This window comes from Puma concolor, chromosome C2, assembly GCF_028749965.1.
Source record: "Puma concolor isolate L17-30 chromosome C2, mPumCon1.1.hap2, whole genome shotgun sequence".
In the NCBI taxonomy this organism is placed as follows: Eukaryota; Metazoa; Chordata; class Mammalia; order Carnivora; family Felidae; genus Puma; species Puma concolor.
Genome location: NC_141675.1, coordinates 4101216 through 4118055, shown reverse-complemented (window position 1 = coordinate 4118055; position 16840 = coordinate 4101216). Strand labels below are relative to the sequence as shown.

At 46.1% G+C, this 16840-nt stretch overlaps 1 protein-coding gene across 26 annotated transcripts in view; it reads right to left on the bottom strand.

Annotated features, from left to right (window-relative positions):
• Positions 1-16840, bottom strand: part of ARPP21 (cAMP regulated phosphoprotein 21) — a 157469-nt gene that overhangs the window by 113453 nt on the left and 27176 nt on the right. For 22 of the 26 annotated variants that reach the window (XM_086720359.1, XM_086720378.1, XM_086720369.1 and 19 more), the window contains exons 2-4: positions 3293-3466; positions 1347-1513; positions 246-287 (exon numbers count right to left, since the gene is read on the bottom strand). In XM_086720359.1, coding sequence (XP_086576485.1) covers positions 246-287; positions 1347-1475 — 171 coding nt within the window. In that variant the 5' untranslated portion in view covers positions 1476-1513; positions 3293-3466. Of the gene's footprint in view, positions 1-245; positions 288-1346; positions 1514-1765; positions 2290-3292; positions 3467-3602; positions 3626-3721; positions 3745-4960; positions 6166-16840 lie in introns of those variants that run through there. The other 4 variants (XM_086720360.1, XM_086720357.1, XM_086720361.1 and 1 more) reach the window with 4 other exon arrangements.

Here is a 16840-nt window from a genome sequence, read left to right as displayed (position 1 = left end):
TGTGAAAAACAGGATCAGATACACACATTTGCGGCCACGTGAACACTAAGCGCTCTAATTGCAAAGCCTACGGAGCCAGGGAGAAAAGACAAGTGTCAACAGGACCCCCTTCCAAGCAGGCAGGACCAGGAGAGCCAAGATCCACACGCGACTGTTTGAACTGTCGGCAAATCTTTTCACCCCAGTGTAGACTATGCAACTGACATCCATGATATCACGTCAATGTGGAATCTCCAGAATCCTACCTTGGATTTTCTTCTTTCTTGGTTCTGAGCTGCCAGCCGCCTCTGTGTGTTGGAAACAAAGTAAAACAAACAAACAGACAGTAAAACAACAACCAGAGAGAGAGAGAGAGAGAGAGAGAGAGAGAGAGAGAGAGAGGTGTCACTAGAGTCCAGAAATCAATAGGAACAATAAGGTCTTATAACCACTGAGAAGGACACCCCTCCCCCTCTCCCCCCAACTTTTGACCTTTTTAACTTTTAGCTCCTTCTCCTTAGAGCAGCTATGCAAGGGGGGGAAAGCTGACCTTGAAGGCTTTTGGCCATTATGTGGTTATCTGCCTTTGTTCACTGGTACATAAAAAGAATGAACACTATTGTAGTTTGGTTCAAAGAAAATCAATACAGGCTATTTGCAAATACGGTTGGTTTTCCCTCTACCAAATCGCCTTCTCTCATAAATCATGGTGTATTTAATCATATCACCTTTTCGGTACTGTCAGTCACTCCCAACAGCCCCAATACCCCCCTCCGTCCCTGGCCTGCCCTTTTCTAGGGCTTTCTCTCCGTCTCTGTTCCTCTCGCCCTCTCTCTCTCTCTCCCTGGCTGTGAATTCTAGGGCTTAGGTTGGTTGGCTAATATGAACTGAATCTTAGCCTGCCCTCAAAGGTCCACAGAGCTCACGCCTTTGATTTTTCTTAGTCTCATGATAATGAGCTGAGTCTTCAGCTTTCCGTGGAAGAGCACATGCATTTTTAAGTCTCAGCCGGCCTCAAGCTGCCTCAGGGAGAAACCCTTCTCAAGCTCCATGAGGTGGTCTGGAAATCACTCTGGAGATGCCGTGTGCAAATTCAGTCCTCAAAGAGGATCTCTGGCCCTTGCTTTCATTTCAAAGGGCATTCCGGAGCACGTTTTGCTCGGGAAGAAAAAGTAATTAATAATTAGGAAAGGAGAGGATTAGCTTTATGGATTTCCTATTCATTTCGTAGTCAAACTCTCCAGTGGAGACAAAGAAAAGAAAGAAGAAAAAAAAAAAAAAAAAAAAGGAAAAACCTCCCAAGCGCTCCGAAAATAAAGGAAAGGAACCGCACCCAGTTGTGCGAGAGACTAGGTTTCCAGGCTCACCTGCAATTCGAGTTTCTCCTCTTCATCCAGACTCTCGGATTTCACAATGCCATTCTCTGGGGTGGCCGACTCCTGCTCAGTCCCGCCTTCCTCCACGATGGCCGGATTCAGGTCTCCTGGCTCGGACATCCTCCCGGACGCAAATTAAAATCGCAAGGTTCGATGCCCTACGAGGTGAAGAAGTCAGAACGTAAAGTCAGCGCACTGTAGAGCCTTGACTGTTATTCCCGGGGCATTTCATGTCTCCTTTTGTATTCGAATTCAAATGAGCGACTCGGGCGGCTCTGTCACTGTGACACAAGGGGAGAACGACGAAGCCAGATCAAATCCAGTACCCAAGGCAAACGCGAGAGGCAGATTCGGGCGCCCTCTCCACACCCCCTCCGCACCCATACACACACACGCTTGCGAATACACACCTTGCCATCAAAAGGGATCGACAAATCTTAGGTGGAGACGCGGAACTCCCACACATCTACCAGTCCCTATGCCCCACGACAAAGCAGGGGAGAAAGAGAAACAGAGTCTCCGTCCAACTCTTGGAAGAAACGACCCTCCGCCGCTGAGTCACGGGGTGCTCTGGGTGTTGGGCAGCAGGCCCCAGACGATTCGAAAAGTATTTGCGAGTTTTCAACCGGAGGCACGCTTTCCCAGGCACGGGGAATACAGGACGCCGTGCGAGGGGCAAAAAGCAACTGAAGAGGTAAGGATTCCGTTCGTACACGGCATCTAAATTTGGCAATAACACTTTCAGGGCCAACGCTGTCCGGCTTCAAACTGACAGCTCCGTTATTGAAGGCAAAAGTGCTCTCCCAGGCTCCCACCAGCCGCTGGGGCTGCCCCGACCCTGTAGAAGGAAGTCTCTGGAAGGCGGCTCTAATGAAGCTATGGCCACTGAGCCCTGCTCCTCGGGGCTCACACTAGACCACTACATGGACACTGGAAATGGCTTTCCAAAGGGAGAGCCTGTTACTATCTTCTGTCCCCCGACCCCATACCACCCCTGACCCTTCCCCTTCCTGATGGGCCGTCAACCGAGGTGCATGAATGACTGAGCATTTACTTCCCCCTCGGTTTTTCTTGTTTTTTGTAAGATGTGAGAAAAAACGCAGAGGAGAGGGACGAAAGAAATACGGAAGGAGTGAAGGAAGGAAAAAGAAAACGAGAAAGAAAGACACCGTGACCCAGAAAGTCCATCTGTCCACAAAAGTTCTTCCACAAAATTCCCCCAAAGGGAGGGCTGTTCTCCTACTGCTCATTACGACGGTGATTATTATCGTACACAACGGTGGTAACGTTTCCCTGGGAGTGTTTAATGACCATTTACTAAATTCAGGCACTTGACTTCCAACTGCATAGAGGAAGCATGAGAAAAATCTCGACCACAGCGACTTCTGTGGCAAATCTGCTAAGATCCACCGTGACAGAACAGATGGCACCTAATGATATCTTTAAAAACAACGCAGGCTTCCTCAGCAAAGGATTATGGGAATGCCAAAGGAAGACTTGCCCAAAGGCTGGTACTCGAGTCTGTGAGTTACTGGTGAGCAATGCTTTCGAGTCAGAGGAGGCTTTAGGATCTTCCATCCAGCGTATTCAGACGGACGCCTCACACTTTAGTGACACTGGCTGGGCTATGTGTGTAGCTAACGAAGGTTGTTTCTTGAGGGCAAACACCGTGTTTCTCAACCTATTGGGTAGGGGGAGGCGATGGGACTTCATGGCCCTGACTCTTTCTTCAAAGCCTTTCAACGAGAAAGGAGATTGTGACCAACTTTAAAATGGAAGGAACAGATCGAGCTCTACTAACTTTATAGACTCTAAGCCAGTTGAGTCCCTGTCATAGATGCTGTCTGTAGTGGTTACACTCACGGACCTCTTCTTGGCACACGTTTAGACAGTAACAAAATACAGATGAGCTGACAGCCAGACAACGAGGCCTTTACCTTTCGTGCAGAGCTCCTGACGTAGGTCTTGGCGACTTACTGGCGGCTTCTGTCGCTCTACCCCGGGAAAATCCACACCAGTGATCAGAGACAACTGGAGTCCCATGTCCCCATTAACAGTTCAGAATGCCCATCTCCCTGCGATTCCCTTACACGGCGTGACCCATCGTCAACCTGAAAGAAAGACGAGAAGTCAATAATCATAATGGCAACGGTCACGGCGGGGCGAACGACCAAAACAATCGGACCCGATTTCTAACGCTAATGACCAGCTTCCAGCAAATCACGTTCACAGCTCGATCAGCCCCACCTGTCTCGGGCTGCCTGCTTCTTCTCTAACGAAGGCTACAGCCCGACTGTTCAAGTCAGAGCGGCACCCACGCAGGGAGCTAAAATTAACGATTGCATTATGCGCCGAAGATTACTCACTTCAATTTTAACCTTTTTTAGTGAAATCTCGCACTTTATATTAAAAAAAAAAAAAAAAACCAACAACCAGTTCGTGTGTCTGCCTCAATGAGCATCCACATCACCCCGTGAGCTAAAAGTCTTGCCTCCTTTTTTAAAAAACCAAAGGCTCTTTGCTTCAATCGTAGATGAGTATCATATAGTCTAATGCCGTTTCCGTGCCTCCTTTTTAATGAAGCGTACTTGAAGATTTTGATTTAGCGAGCATTGGCTGTAACAGTTAAAAAAAAAAGAAAGAAAGAAAGAAAGAGAAAAGAAAAAAGAAAACTTTCACCGTGGCAGGGCTGAGAGCACTTGTGCCCTCCCCACTTCCAGCCTGGCATGAAGAATTCCTAATATTCTCCTTGGGCAGTTGAGCACAGTCTCTCCCCGTTCCCCTCCCTCCCCGCCAGGATTGCCACCACCAGCCGGGCTCTCGGTTTGACAGCAAAAGAAACGCTGTCAGATTTGCAAACTTGGAGCCCGTTGGAAACAACCCCTCGCTCTCATGTGCATTTTCTCTTTCTCACAACTGCTACGGGGGGGGGGGGGGGGGCAGCAAAGGCAGCTCGAACGCAAACCCAGAGACGGATCCTTGCTGACGTTTGCCAAAACCAAGCATGGGTAGCTCTCCCTTCCGCGGCAACCCTGGGGCATGCCTGCGAACTCCCAGCTGCACGGACACCTCTCCCCATCATACGCCCATCTTTGCAAACACCCGACTGCAGCTCAGTTGTTGCGTCCCGAGTTGAGAAACGCTCTCCTCTGCCTTCCCCGGGCTGCCCCCCCCCCCCCAAGTTTAAATGAGCACAGCTGGCTCCTCACCAGATTTTACCGTGGCTCTAAGGACAACATATTGGATTACAACACCATTTGTTGTGCAAGGGGAGAACAACTGTTGAAAGCGGGATCACTAACGGAGTCAGTGATTTCTAGTCTCATTCCTGTCTTATTACAACGGCCAAGTTGGCTTTCCGATGCTTCTTTTGTTGCTAAACACCATGCAGCTATGAGAGAGAAGCAAACGTGCATTTAGGGCAAAAATGGATCGCTCATCAACAGTCATTTCAAGTTTTCAATTTCGACCGGTTTCACCACGGCCACTTGGCTAACGCCCGATATTAAATAGAAGTCAACACGTCTTACAATTAGGATCTATTTAAGTAACCAGCCCATTATCTAATATGTCTCAGAATAGGCACCAGTGATGGATGGCATTACCACATGTTCTGTGGCTTCTGTTTTCCTTTTCCCAGAGAAAATGAAGTTTTCAACGATCACCGCGATCTTTTGGTCTTCCTTCTCTGATCCTCATATTTGCAAAGTGGCATTTAATCCAGCAGGTGAATGGCAACGTAGTTTTCAAATCTAAGCCTCAGATGCATTATTCCAGCCCCAGCAGGTGGATATAAGATATAATTCTTTCCACGAAGAAAGAGGAAGAACAAACTGGTATTCACGTAACCAACCCAAAGCGGGAACAGCCTGGATGCGTGTATGTGTGTGCGTGTGTGTGTGTGTGTGGCGTAATTACCAGGACACGTTTTGAAATAGCACCGAGCTCCAAAGTCAGCGAGGTATTATTCTTGCACGCCTGAATCATAAAGTTATCATCTACCGAGATAAAAGAGAATATGGGCAGATGGGGATGAGCAGAGGAACATACGGATCACAAATATTTTTGTAACTGATTAAAATTGTTCTCTTTGCTAAGAAAGCAGTGCCAGGAAATCAACCCTACTCCGGCTTTCTGTTCGCCAAGCTACCCGACTCTTCCATGGCTATTTAATATAATCTGTTCAAATTTCCCCCATTCTCACAAGAGAGCAAAACTATTTTTACCAAGTTATCTTTTATCCAACATTTGAGTAATGGATATTCTGGACAAGTTTCAATTGTGATAGTGGGCTTGGGGGGTGGAGAGAAAAAGGAGACTCTGTACAAATGCACAAAATAAACGTTACCATAGTTCTTTCAGTGGAAATAACATTTTAAACATAATTTAGGGGATAGTATGTCACAAAGGCAGTCAATCGCATGTAAGACAAGCTATAGGAAATTGATCGACAAGGCTGCCAGATGTTTACGATGCGGAAAATGAGTAAAATCATTACCGTTTCACATTATATTTAGGTTTTCTTCTCGAGCTTACTTCCGAGTTGAAAACAATAGCAACTGTGGGATCACGGGGATGAGAAAGACAGGAAGAGAGGGGAGCAAGACATAACCACTGGGCTGTCATGTGGTGAGAGATCCGGATTAGATTCAACTTCCAGGAGTGATTTAGTTCTCAGGGGATATCTAAAATAGGAAATTAACGTGGAATTCTACTAGCAAGTCAGGAAGGTCCCTTTATTAGTTACTTTCCTCACCATCCTTTTACTAATAATTAACACAGGATGGCTCATCTTATTTCAAATCAATAGAGGCACCAGATGATGAAATAACACAATCAACACTGATTTACTGGAACAATTGAAATATTTCTGCCCTAATGCATCATCCCTTCTTTTTTATTTTAAGCTGGTCCAACCTCTGCAAACAGATGCCACTTGCAAATTGTGGTGACATTAGTGATGTGTCAATTGGCTGTGTAAGGTGTTCAAAAGCTGTGACACCTTATGAACGAACGACCTATCCTATTCTCAAAACGGTTATTCTGTCAATGCTTAAAATATTTTGAGCATGTAAAATTAAGTTTAAAGAGTAAAAAAAAAAATGTGATTGGAATGTGATCCTTCCAGAAATGAGATCAACCATGGCATGACCAGAGTGTACAGACTAACATCTTCAGCAAGTTTGAACTTTTTCCCCAGGTGACAAAAAACATCGATAACAAATTTTCACATCAGTTTAATTTCCCAAAGAAAATTTTCTTGGTCAATACACGAAACAGTCAACCAGGAGCTCTACCCTTTAACTAAGCTCTTTGATTGACCTAATGCAGAGGCATTCTGTAATATTCTTGAGCCACCCGTGCAAATGCCAAAATGGCCAGACAACTGTCTGGGAGAGGAAGAACCGGGGGGGATGTTTAAGAAAAGGAATTTTCATACTTGGGTTTTAGAATTAGAAAAATTCTACACGAATGTTCTCCTTTGAGTTTTAAGAGTTAGGCAGCTTACGAACACGTAGAGCTCTTATGTAGGATATCACTTTTTCTTGTTTACCCAGACACAAACACAACCTGGACCAACATCGAGCAGAACCCCAGTAATGGAAATAATTGGTGTCACAGCTTTGGACATAAGAAGAGCCCCACGATAATCACAAGTGCCTTTAAAACAAGAGAGATGTGATCTCAGTAAAAACATCCAATGGAGAAAAACCAATGTTTCAATTCTCCATTCTTCTAACAAGTCTTTATGGAATGTCTACTATGTGTAAGGATATTCTACACTATGACATGATATTCAAGTCAATGAATACAGTCTCAAAAAAAGCCACTTTTTTTTCTAAAAATGCAAAATAAAGGTTAAATACTTCTAATGGATCCACATGAGAAATTTCAAAGACGGGTGGAGGACTTTTATCGTCACCACCCACTTTGTGATTATTCATGAACTGGCAAATAAAGATGACTTCTGCTTTTGTAACTCTAAAATGTTTCCTCCGTGTATTGCAAGGTCAGGAAACATAAACTTGGGGAAGCAGCCTGATGCACTTGACCCCAGAGTAAGTATTTGGATCTTCCCCTAGAGTGAACTACTTGATAAAAGTAATTAACATGAAATGTAGGTGGGATTGGTAGAAGATCTTACATTTGGCTTCTAAAAAAACAGGTTACATCACTTGGAATATTTAGCTGAGACAAGAGAAGACTTAGAAAGGACATCATAGCTATTTTCAAACGCTCACAGAATATTCAGAGAGAGAGAAATTAGCCTTGCTTGGTGTTGCTCCAAACTTCAGAACCAAGGAAAAAAGAATAAAAAAGAAGCTACCATTTTAAACATAGAACTACCATATGACCTAGCACTTCAGATATATACTCCCAGTATGTGTGTGTATATATATATATACATACATATATTACATATATATACATTATATCATATATATTATGCATATTACATATATATATATTATATTATATATAGTATATATATTACATATATATACATATATATATATATATATACTATATATATATGTATATATATACTATATATACACACACATCCAAAAGGATTGAAAGCATGGACTCGAACAGATACTTGCACACCTGTGTTCATGACAGCATTATTCATAACGGCCGAAAGGTGAAAACAACCCAAGTGTCCATCCACAGATGAATGGATAAACAGAAAGGGGTACACACACGCAATCGTGTGCCTTAGAGAGGAACAGAATCCAGATACCTGCTACAACATGGATGGACTATGAAGACATTAGAAGCCAGACACAGATCAAATATTGGATAATTCCACTTATATGAAGTACCTCGCATAGGCAAACCTATAGAGATAGAGAATAGATGTTTCTGGGGGCTGGAGATAAGGAGGAACGGAGTTGTTATTTCATGGGTACAGAGGTTTTGCTGGGGACAAGGAGAAAGTGGTGGGTATAGATGTGGTGATGGTTACACAACACTGTGAATGGATTTAATGCCACTGAATTGTACGTCTAGGAAAGGCTAACATGACGAATATTATGTTATGTATATTTTATCACAGTAAAAAAGAACCTAAAAAACCTTTTTCTCCCTGAATATGATATAAATCACAAGTAAACAAATCAATATGCAAAGAGATCAAAGGCAGAAAATGATAGCACCAAGAAGAGGAACTGTCATCCTACTTTACAAATTTCCTCTGACGTATCAGTAACACATACACGTGAGCGCAAGTTCTGTGGATATAACTGGCCTAGGTTGGTACTTGACTCACGTACATACCCCATAAATGGACCATCATCACCCTCACCATCATCTTCTCAGTCTTGACTCTGGCAAGATAAGCTTTGCCATTGTATTTATTTTATCCAGCGTGGACACTGTAAGAATAAAGATGTTAGGACGCGTTGTTCAGAGAACCTTCCACCGCACCTCTATCAGAATCACGATGTCTGTGGCCAAGGTGTTCTCTCCGCACAAAGTAACAGACACCATTTCTAACTGAAAAAGACAACTCTGGGCACATTCTCACAGCAATGCAAATGCAGGGCTGTCAACACTCTGGATGTGAGAAAGCAGCTGGTCAGGACTAGCCTGTCGCGTCACAGACTCGGAACTTTGCATATTTTCTATTGCCGATAAGGAGAATCTTCTGACCGAAATCAATGCCACGGAGAGCAGGAATAATGGCCCCTGCTGCCATCATGGAAGATGACCCAAGACTCCGAGAGAGTATGGAGGACGCTATGGCCGTAACTGCGTGGTCACGGAGACTGGGTCTAGTCTTGGAAATTTTAAATAGTCTCCACCTTGATCATCCACACCGGCTAATGACCACCTTTATTTCCTATCTCATGCTAAGAGTCCAAGCATGATTTAGCCATACACCAGGTAGTATATCATCTGTCTCCAGCCAGGTGCAAACTTAAGTACCCAGAGAACCCCAGCACCGCCAAGAACCTTGACGTCAGCCAGGCCAGGCGACGTCGTGTCAAGTGACCTGGGCTAGAGACACAACCATCGAGTGGCACAGTGGGGTCAGGACTTCATCATTTTAATTGTGGATCAGAGCTCTTTTTAATACCCTGTGTTCCCCCAGTGACAGCTGTACTAGAAACCTCCACCAGCCTCACCTACTCCAGACAATTCGTTTCCTGGACACCGCAAGAGAGGCCAACACATGGATTTTCACTAGACCGCCATATTCCTTCCTCTCACGTGAGCCAGAAAAAACCACACGAGAACTGCACAGACAAGAGCCTCTGACGCCGCTAGGGGTGTCTCCCGTTTCTATCCCTAACATCTCTAACATCACGCGGACATATGTGCGTTTCTAGACATTATTCTCAGCCTTTCTCTTTTAAAATCCTAAAAGCTCACAAACCATAATAACAGAATGACCAAAAGTTGGCTGCTGGCTACCCGCCCGATTTCTTCCTTCTGCGTAGAGAATTCACAGTACCCATCTTTCCAGAAGCCACGCAGGAAATCACATGCCTGCAGGACTCCCAAAGTGTGCCCAGGGTTTGTAGGAAGGTGTTATAAATTTTTAATGTGGCCCAATTAATTAGAATCTATACTGGTGCCAGAGCACATGTAACCTTTGCAAATGAGCGCCTTCCCTGATCTTCAGGCAAAAAAATCAATCAATCCATCAATCAATCGGGCTCTCAGACTTGGGGAGCTACTTTGTCATTCCACGTGTAACGACAACAAATTTTCCGCAAACTTAAATAACCCTGCTGGGATCTTATGAATAATGTTACCATATAACTTTGCCAAAACAAAACACAAGAAAATGTTCCTGCATAATTAGATCTTCCAGGAATCCCACTGAGTTAGACACTCACCCTAAATATTTCTCTCCCTATCACTGTAGCGTGATCTCCTACAAAAGGCAACGTAGTTGCAGGGATCGGGTGGCATGGGGGGGGGGTCACCAACTGAAATGGTAACTTTTGCCTGGGTGTTATTAATCTCACAGGTGTTCCAACCTCCGTACCCTAAATTCAGTTCAGTTCAACGGAGTATTCCAAAATGCCCCCTCTCTTGGAGCTCTGGATGCCAAGAAAATAATCATACTATCTATTTTCAGGTATTTGTATTGCAGACACCTTGTAACGGAGCGAGAATTTATCACAAAACGCATCCTTTCAACTCTGGCTTAAACGATTCAAAATGATAAAAAATCATCATGAAGAGAAAAGGCATGTCAAAAAAAGGGCGGGGAGAAATATGAATTTTATTCTGCATATCTGACATGAACTCATCACCTTCCTTTCTACACGAAGTGAAAGATGCGTCTGTCACTTCAAACACAATGCAACTTAACGAATATGACGCAGTGACAGGTGGCGGGGTAGGAGCTAAATGTTTGAGTTAAAACCTTTCTTGCGGAGGAGAAGAAAGGGAGAGGCACGTAGATAAAATGAATAAAAGCAAAGATAAGTGGAGACGTTGTTATTCCATCCGGTGTTCGAAATGACTGTAAAACTCATCGTTGTTCCCCGCCCCCCCCCCCACGGAAAGGAGGAAAAATTAACTTTTCATCCCGCTGGTATCTTTGTTTTCCACTATGCCAACGCGACGTTTTGGGGGCCGTAGATCATGAATAGTTCACGGCCGGACGTTGCCTTTGCAGAGTTACCATTGCCTGCGATCGTTACCAAACCTAATGGAAAGAATCAACACAGGGGTTTAAACTTCCCGCCCAGGACCTCAGCTCTGTCTCCCCACGCTCCCCAGCTGACAGCAGAAGACTGGAAAGGTTGTCCAAGGGAGAAGAGGAATTAAAGGGTGTTTCCCACAACAAAACTGCCAAAATGTCTTAAGGGTCTCAAGGGTCTCTGACTGCAGGGGGAATGTCCTCCCCCCAAAAGGGAAGGAGGGAGAAGACGCAGAGACGGATGTATGCTGCCATCCCAAGTACAGAGTGGGGAATTTCAGGAGACACGGGCACAAAGGGGATTCATTTCTGGTCACGTAGGCTAGCTCTGGGCTACAACTGTGCCTTGGCACTCTGACAGCAAACTCTCTCTACAGGATTCACCAGCCACGCCAACAAAGGCTTTGCCTGAGTATTGACTCTGACATGGGTAATTCTGGACTGTTTTCCATAGATGCTGACATTGTATCCTCGCGTCAACCCTGCACCATTCATGGCCAGCCTGTGGCGGAAAAGACAGCAGGCTGCCTACTTGTCCTCTCTCTCAAGTGCTAAGTCCGCTGGCTGCTGACTCCATCGCTGCAACCCCCAAGTCTCAGAGATGCAAACGAGCCATTCTGGAACAAGCCTCAGTATCTGAATCAAGCAGTAAAGATCACTTCCCCTTACTGAAGTCGCACAGTGGTGGAGATTTCTGCCTGTGGAAGTCTACACCTCTGTATTATCTCCAGTGCTGAGGACAAGGCCTAGGCACACAGTGGGGCTTGCTGACTCAGTGACTCAGTGACTCAGCGACTCAGGGCAGTGTAATTGGCGAGGGCCGGATGACTTTTCTGGGGCTCTGCTTTCTTCGCCTAAAAGCCAAGGCATCTAATCACTCAGAGCCCTATGAATCGGTGCGGGAAGGGGTTAAAGGAGACCCCCCCCCCCCATGCCCCTTCCAGGCCACTAAAAGGTAAAGAAGCAAAACGTGACACATTTCTGAATGTATGGATTTCAAGAAGGTTCTGGTCTGGCTGCACTCGGACAGAGACAGAGTGGGCCCTTATTTATTGACCTTCTGGATAGGCTGTTAGGGAAAGGAAAGAGATGATGCTGGGTCCTCAAGGAGCTCCCCGTGTAACGAGAGAATTCGACGGTGAAAGAGATTTAAGAGCACGGCTCCCCAGAGAGCTAAAGCACGTGACACGAAGGATACCCAGCCCCGCGAGCCTCGCACTGAGGGTTTTCTCAAAGCCTTCTGTTCCCAGAGGCAACGTTGACAGCAATCTCAAGGGAACGCGTAGACACAACGAACCGAACGTGCCAGACCGGTCAGGCTGTGGGTAGTTTCCGAGTTTTCTTGAGAAAAGTGATGGCATCCATCAAACACACGATTTCCTGTCATTCAGCCGGCCTTGGTCCCATTTCCAGGCTAAAGGACATAGAGAGGTAGGACCTCTCCTTTGTCCTGAAGCCACTCGCCTCTCTGATTCCACGCGGTGTCCTGAGGGCTCTCGCTCCGTGGAGCGCTCACCCAAGTGTCACCGCGACTCTGGGGAGGACGTGATGCACGCTTCAGGCGCCAAGAAGAAGATGACCTATCCCCATCGCATGTGCCAACTCTGGCCCTTCTTGAATGCCAGAGCCTCTTACTTTCCCTGCTGGGTGTTTTCTTTCCGTGCCCCGCCCAACACGGCGTTACCCAAAGTGACGTGGCGACAGCCCTGCAGACCCGGTCGGGAGCCCTGAGAGGCCACCGTGCGGAGATCAACATCTCTGCTTGGGAGGAACGTAAGCGTTCGATGAATAATTCCTGCCATCCTCGGACTTCCCGTTGGAGGAGGCACCTGAAAGACACGATACATGAAGGCCTTTGACGTCCGCGTGTCTTTGGTTCCAGTGGGGAGCGACGTTGCGTTGGGAGTTTTTCCTCTGAGGGGAGATTCGATCTCTAGGAAGCCTGTTTTCAAGGTAGAGGTAGGAGGGTAATAGCAAAACCACCCCAGGATGCGTGTGCGTTGGGGGATCTCAAGGGCTGAAGAAGGTGCCCCCTTTCCCAGAAGACAGGAAAGCAGCTAGCGGGTGAAAAGAGCGATCTGTCTAGAGAGAGAGGACTCCCAGTGGCTCAGGGAGAAGAAATGTGTACTCAGTGAGAGCCAACAGGCAAAATAATGTCTCCGAGCATTTACTTCTAAGCCGCTGAGAGCTTGGCTCCATTCGGATCCTGCTCTAAATAGAAGCATCCTGAAGAAATGTTGCAGATGACCAACGGGGGCCACTGGGGTATAATTCCCTGGGCCAGTGTATCTCTCGTAGCACAAACACCACGGCCACCACTTGGCTTGAAGGAGAAATGGGTATTTTCCCGGGAGGAAACCCTTATCGGAGTGTGTGGTTTTGCCGCGCCGGGGGCTCCGCCAGAAGACATGCCAACTGGTGTGCATGTCGGGGGGGACAGCACCCCAGCTCTGGGGTCATCTGCGGCGATGCTGATTGGACCCCAGATGCTGTGCTTGGAAAGCAACCTAAAGGGAGCACGCGGTTGGTCATTTAAAAGAGGGGGTTGCAGTTTAAAGTCGGCTCATCGGCCACGGGTCCTTGACTGCAATCTTCCTCCAAAGGCTGGCCCTGGCCGAACGTGATGACGCCTCCCCCTTCTCCCTGCCCCAACCTCCTGTAAAGTTTCTATTACCTCTTTACTTTTGAGAGAGAGAGAGACAGAGGGTGAGCTGGGGAGGGGCAGAGAGAATCCCAAGCAGGCTCCATCCACACTGTTAGTGCAGAGCCCAAAACGAGGCTCGAACTCACGGCTGGTGAGATCATGACCTAGGCCGGAGTCGGGCGCTTAACCAACTGAGCCACCCAGATGCCCGGCGCAAGTTTCCGTTACTCTTTTAACAGAGTGTTTTCGCTTGAAGGGGCAGTTAAAGGTTAAGGAGTTAGCTGCACTCAAGACTGCAAGCATTTGTAGGTGAATGTCTTCTGGTGTGATGGGCTCTGACCCCTCGATCCTGAGAAACCCACGTCAAGAAAAATGGGTGTGGTTGCTGTTGTAAATTATCTGTTTTTAATCCAGTACATGTTGATCATCTTATAAGAAATGCGGGCTGGCATGGGCTCTGTGAGGTATTGCAGCCTACTAGGGTTGGCCACTGATGAAGAAAGAGAAAAAGCAGGTTCTCGAACCACGCTACGTGAAAAATCTGGAAGAAATGGCTGAATTTAAGAGCTACCTGGATGGTCTCGATGGAAGTGAGGATAGATGTTGGCGTGTGGTCCTGTCGGCGTATGGTCCTGGGCTAAATGTTTTTTGTTTTTTGTTTTTTTTTTTTAACGTTTATTTATTTTTGAGCAAGAAAGAGACAGAGTGCAAGTGGGGGAGGGGCAGAGAGAGAGGGAGACACAGAATCTGAAGCAGGCTCCGGGCTCTGAGGGGTCAGCACAGAGCCGGATGCGGGGCTCGAACCCACAAACCGCGAGATCCAGACCTGAGCCGAGGTCGGACGCTTAACCGACCGAACCGCCTAGGCGCCCTGTTCCTGTGACTCTTGAAGGAAAAGGGTCAAGTTCTGTGCAGGAATATCCAAGGATTCTTGACAGCGAGGGTGAAGATTTGGGGTCATTTTATTCATGGATTCTATGGTGCCTAAGCCATGGGCCTGGAGGAGGTTATCTGCTTGGCACATGTATGATGTCATTAAAACTACATAGTCCTTAAAGCGTACTTGCTTTCTGGGCACTTTGGTAGAAGAGAACTGCTGGGGACCCGGGGCCAACGGACATTTCTAGAAAGACATGAGGCTGTCCACCCACTCTGAGGTCTCTGATAGGCAACCTTGCGCTTAAAAATCAAATGGGATGCAACATCCCTACAACAAAGTAGGGCAGTCTGACCCCTGGAATGAGGCTGGAAATTGGTACTGGGCCGAAGAATGAAAACACACGCGAAGGCCGTTAAAAGTTGGCAAGAATGTACATCCAGGCTTCAGGTTGGAAAATGCCAGGCTGAGATTGTCTGGGAAAGAATCAAATCTGTGATTTGACATGTCACAGAAATAAAATATCTGCCCATCTTCTATAAGAGGCAATACTCTGCTTTTGAGCTGTCTGCTTATTTGTGCTACCTTCAAGATTTTCAACATAAATAAAAAAAGAGTCAGTCATGGTATTATTCATAATACACAGCAAGAATCTGTTTTGCTGGATACGGTCTCCTTAATAAAAACTCCAAGGCCTCCACATGGAGAAAAACTATAGAGTGGGGAAAAACTCATAATGGTAAATCGAGAAGGAAGAGGGGGGAGGAGGGATGGGCAGAAGGGAGGAAGGCAAGCAGGCTGGTCCAACTGTCAGAAGCATGCAAACTTAATATGTGAAAATGGAACATGGACTATTTGGGGCAATTCGTGATGAAGCCTGCAAAACTTTTTAGTTTTAATGAATAGACTTAAAACTAGAAAGACAAAAAGAGTCAATCGCCCATTATGACTCGTATTTAGGCGGAGGCAACACTGTTCATTAGATAAATAATGTGCTAGGCATAGCATTTCCCTAGATTTGCTAAAGTATGGTACATATATAGGAAAATGTGCCCTACACTTCAAACGATTACACATTTCCACGGGGGAAAAAAAAAAGATACAAGGAAAGAACGCAATGGGTTCCTGTTACCTTTCAAAAATAATCTACATGATGACAAGAAGAGTAATTTGAATATAGAAGTACCCGTGAATTCTCAGCATATTAACATGAATCACTGGCCTCGCAAGGTTTAAATACTAAGTAAGGATAAAGGTCCATCTATCTATATATCTAGAAAGAAGAGGAAGGAGGAGGAGGAAGGAGAGGAGGAGGAGGGGGAGAAACCAGAAGAGGGAGAAGAGGGGGAGGAGGGGAGAGGGGAAGGCGGAGGGAGGGAGACAGAGACAGAGTGCACGTGTGTTTGCGCATATACAATTTGCACAATCCCAGGTCTTTGAAGTAATTCTCTGTGGTTCGAAACAATTCTTATCACCTGGCAGGTTCCATTTCAATTCTGGAAATCCTGGCTCTCTGTTGGAAAGTCTGTGGCCTGACTGTTCCTGTGAGGCTTGTGCATGCCCACAGATGCCAATTTCAGGTCGGGCCACAAGTATCCTAAATCTCAGAGACCCCAGCACGAGCAAGGGGGTAGTAACTCAGGAGAACAGACTGGCTGTTCCCTCAGCTGGCAAAACACTGGGTTCACCAAGATGCCAAAGTTAGGGTGGCTCTGCAAACCTCGAACAAGTGCTGCCTCTCCAGATACTCCCTGTGTGCTGGGTAGCATTCATCCGTGAGTTCAGAAAGCCAAATTTTAGAAGATCTGTGTTCTTAAAAAAAAATGCTCTGGGGGCACCCGGGTGGCTCTGTTGGTTAAGCATCCGATTCCTGATTTTGGCTCAGGTCATGATCCCAGAGTTGTGAGACAGAGCCCCACGTTGGGCTCTATGCTAAGTATGGAGAGTGCTTAAAATTCCCTCTCTTTCTCCCTCTGCCCCTCTCCCACTGTGTTCTTTCTCTCTCTCTCTCTCTCAAAAAAAAAAAAAAAAAAGTGCTCTGGTTATAAGCAAAACCGACCTCATCATCTGGCTTTCTCTGGGCACAGCCTGGCTGAGTGGCCTGGACTTCGTTGCTGATTTTGTGCCCTGGCCTTGTTATTAAAAACCAGTTGGAAAATTCAGGCAGCCTTCTCGTAAAAGGGATTAGGATGTAGCATTTCCACATATTTTATTTTTTCCAAAGTTCTATAAAAAAATCAGGAGGAAATTTATTCTGTTTTTTTTCTTTCTTTTTTCTTTTCTCCTTAAAGCATGACGAT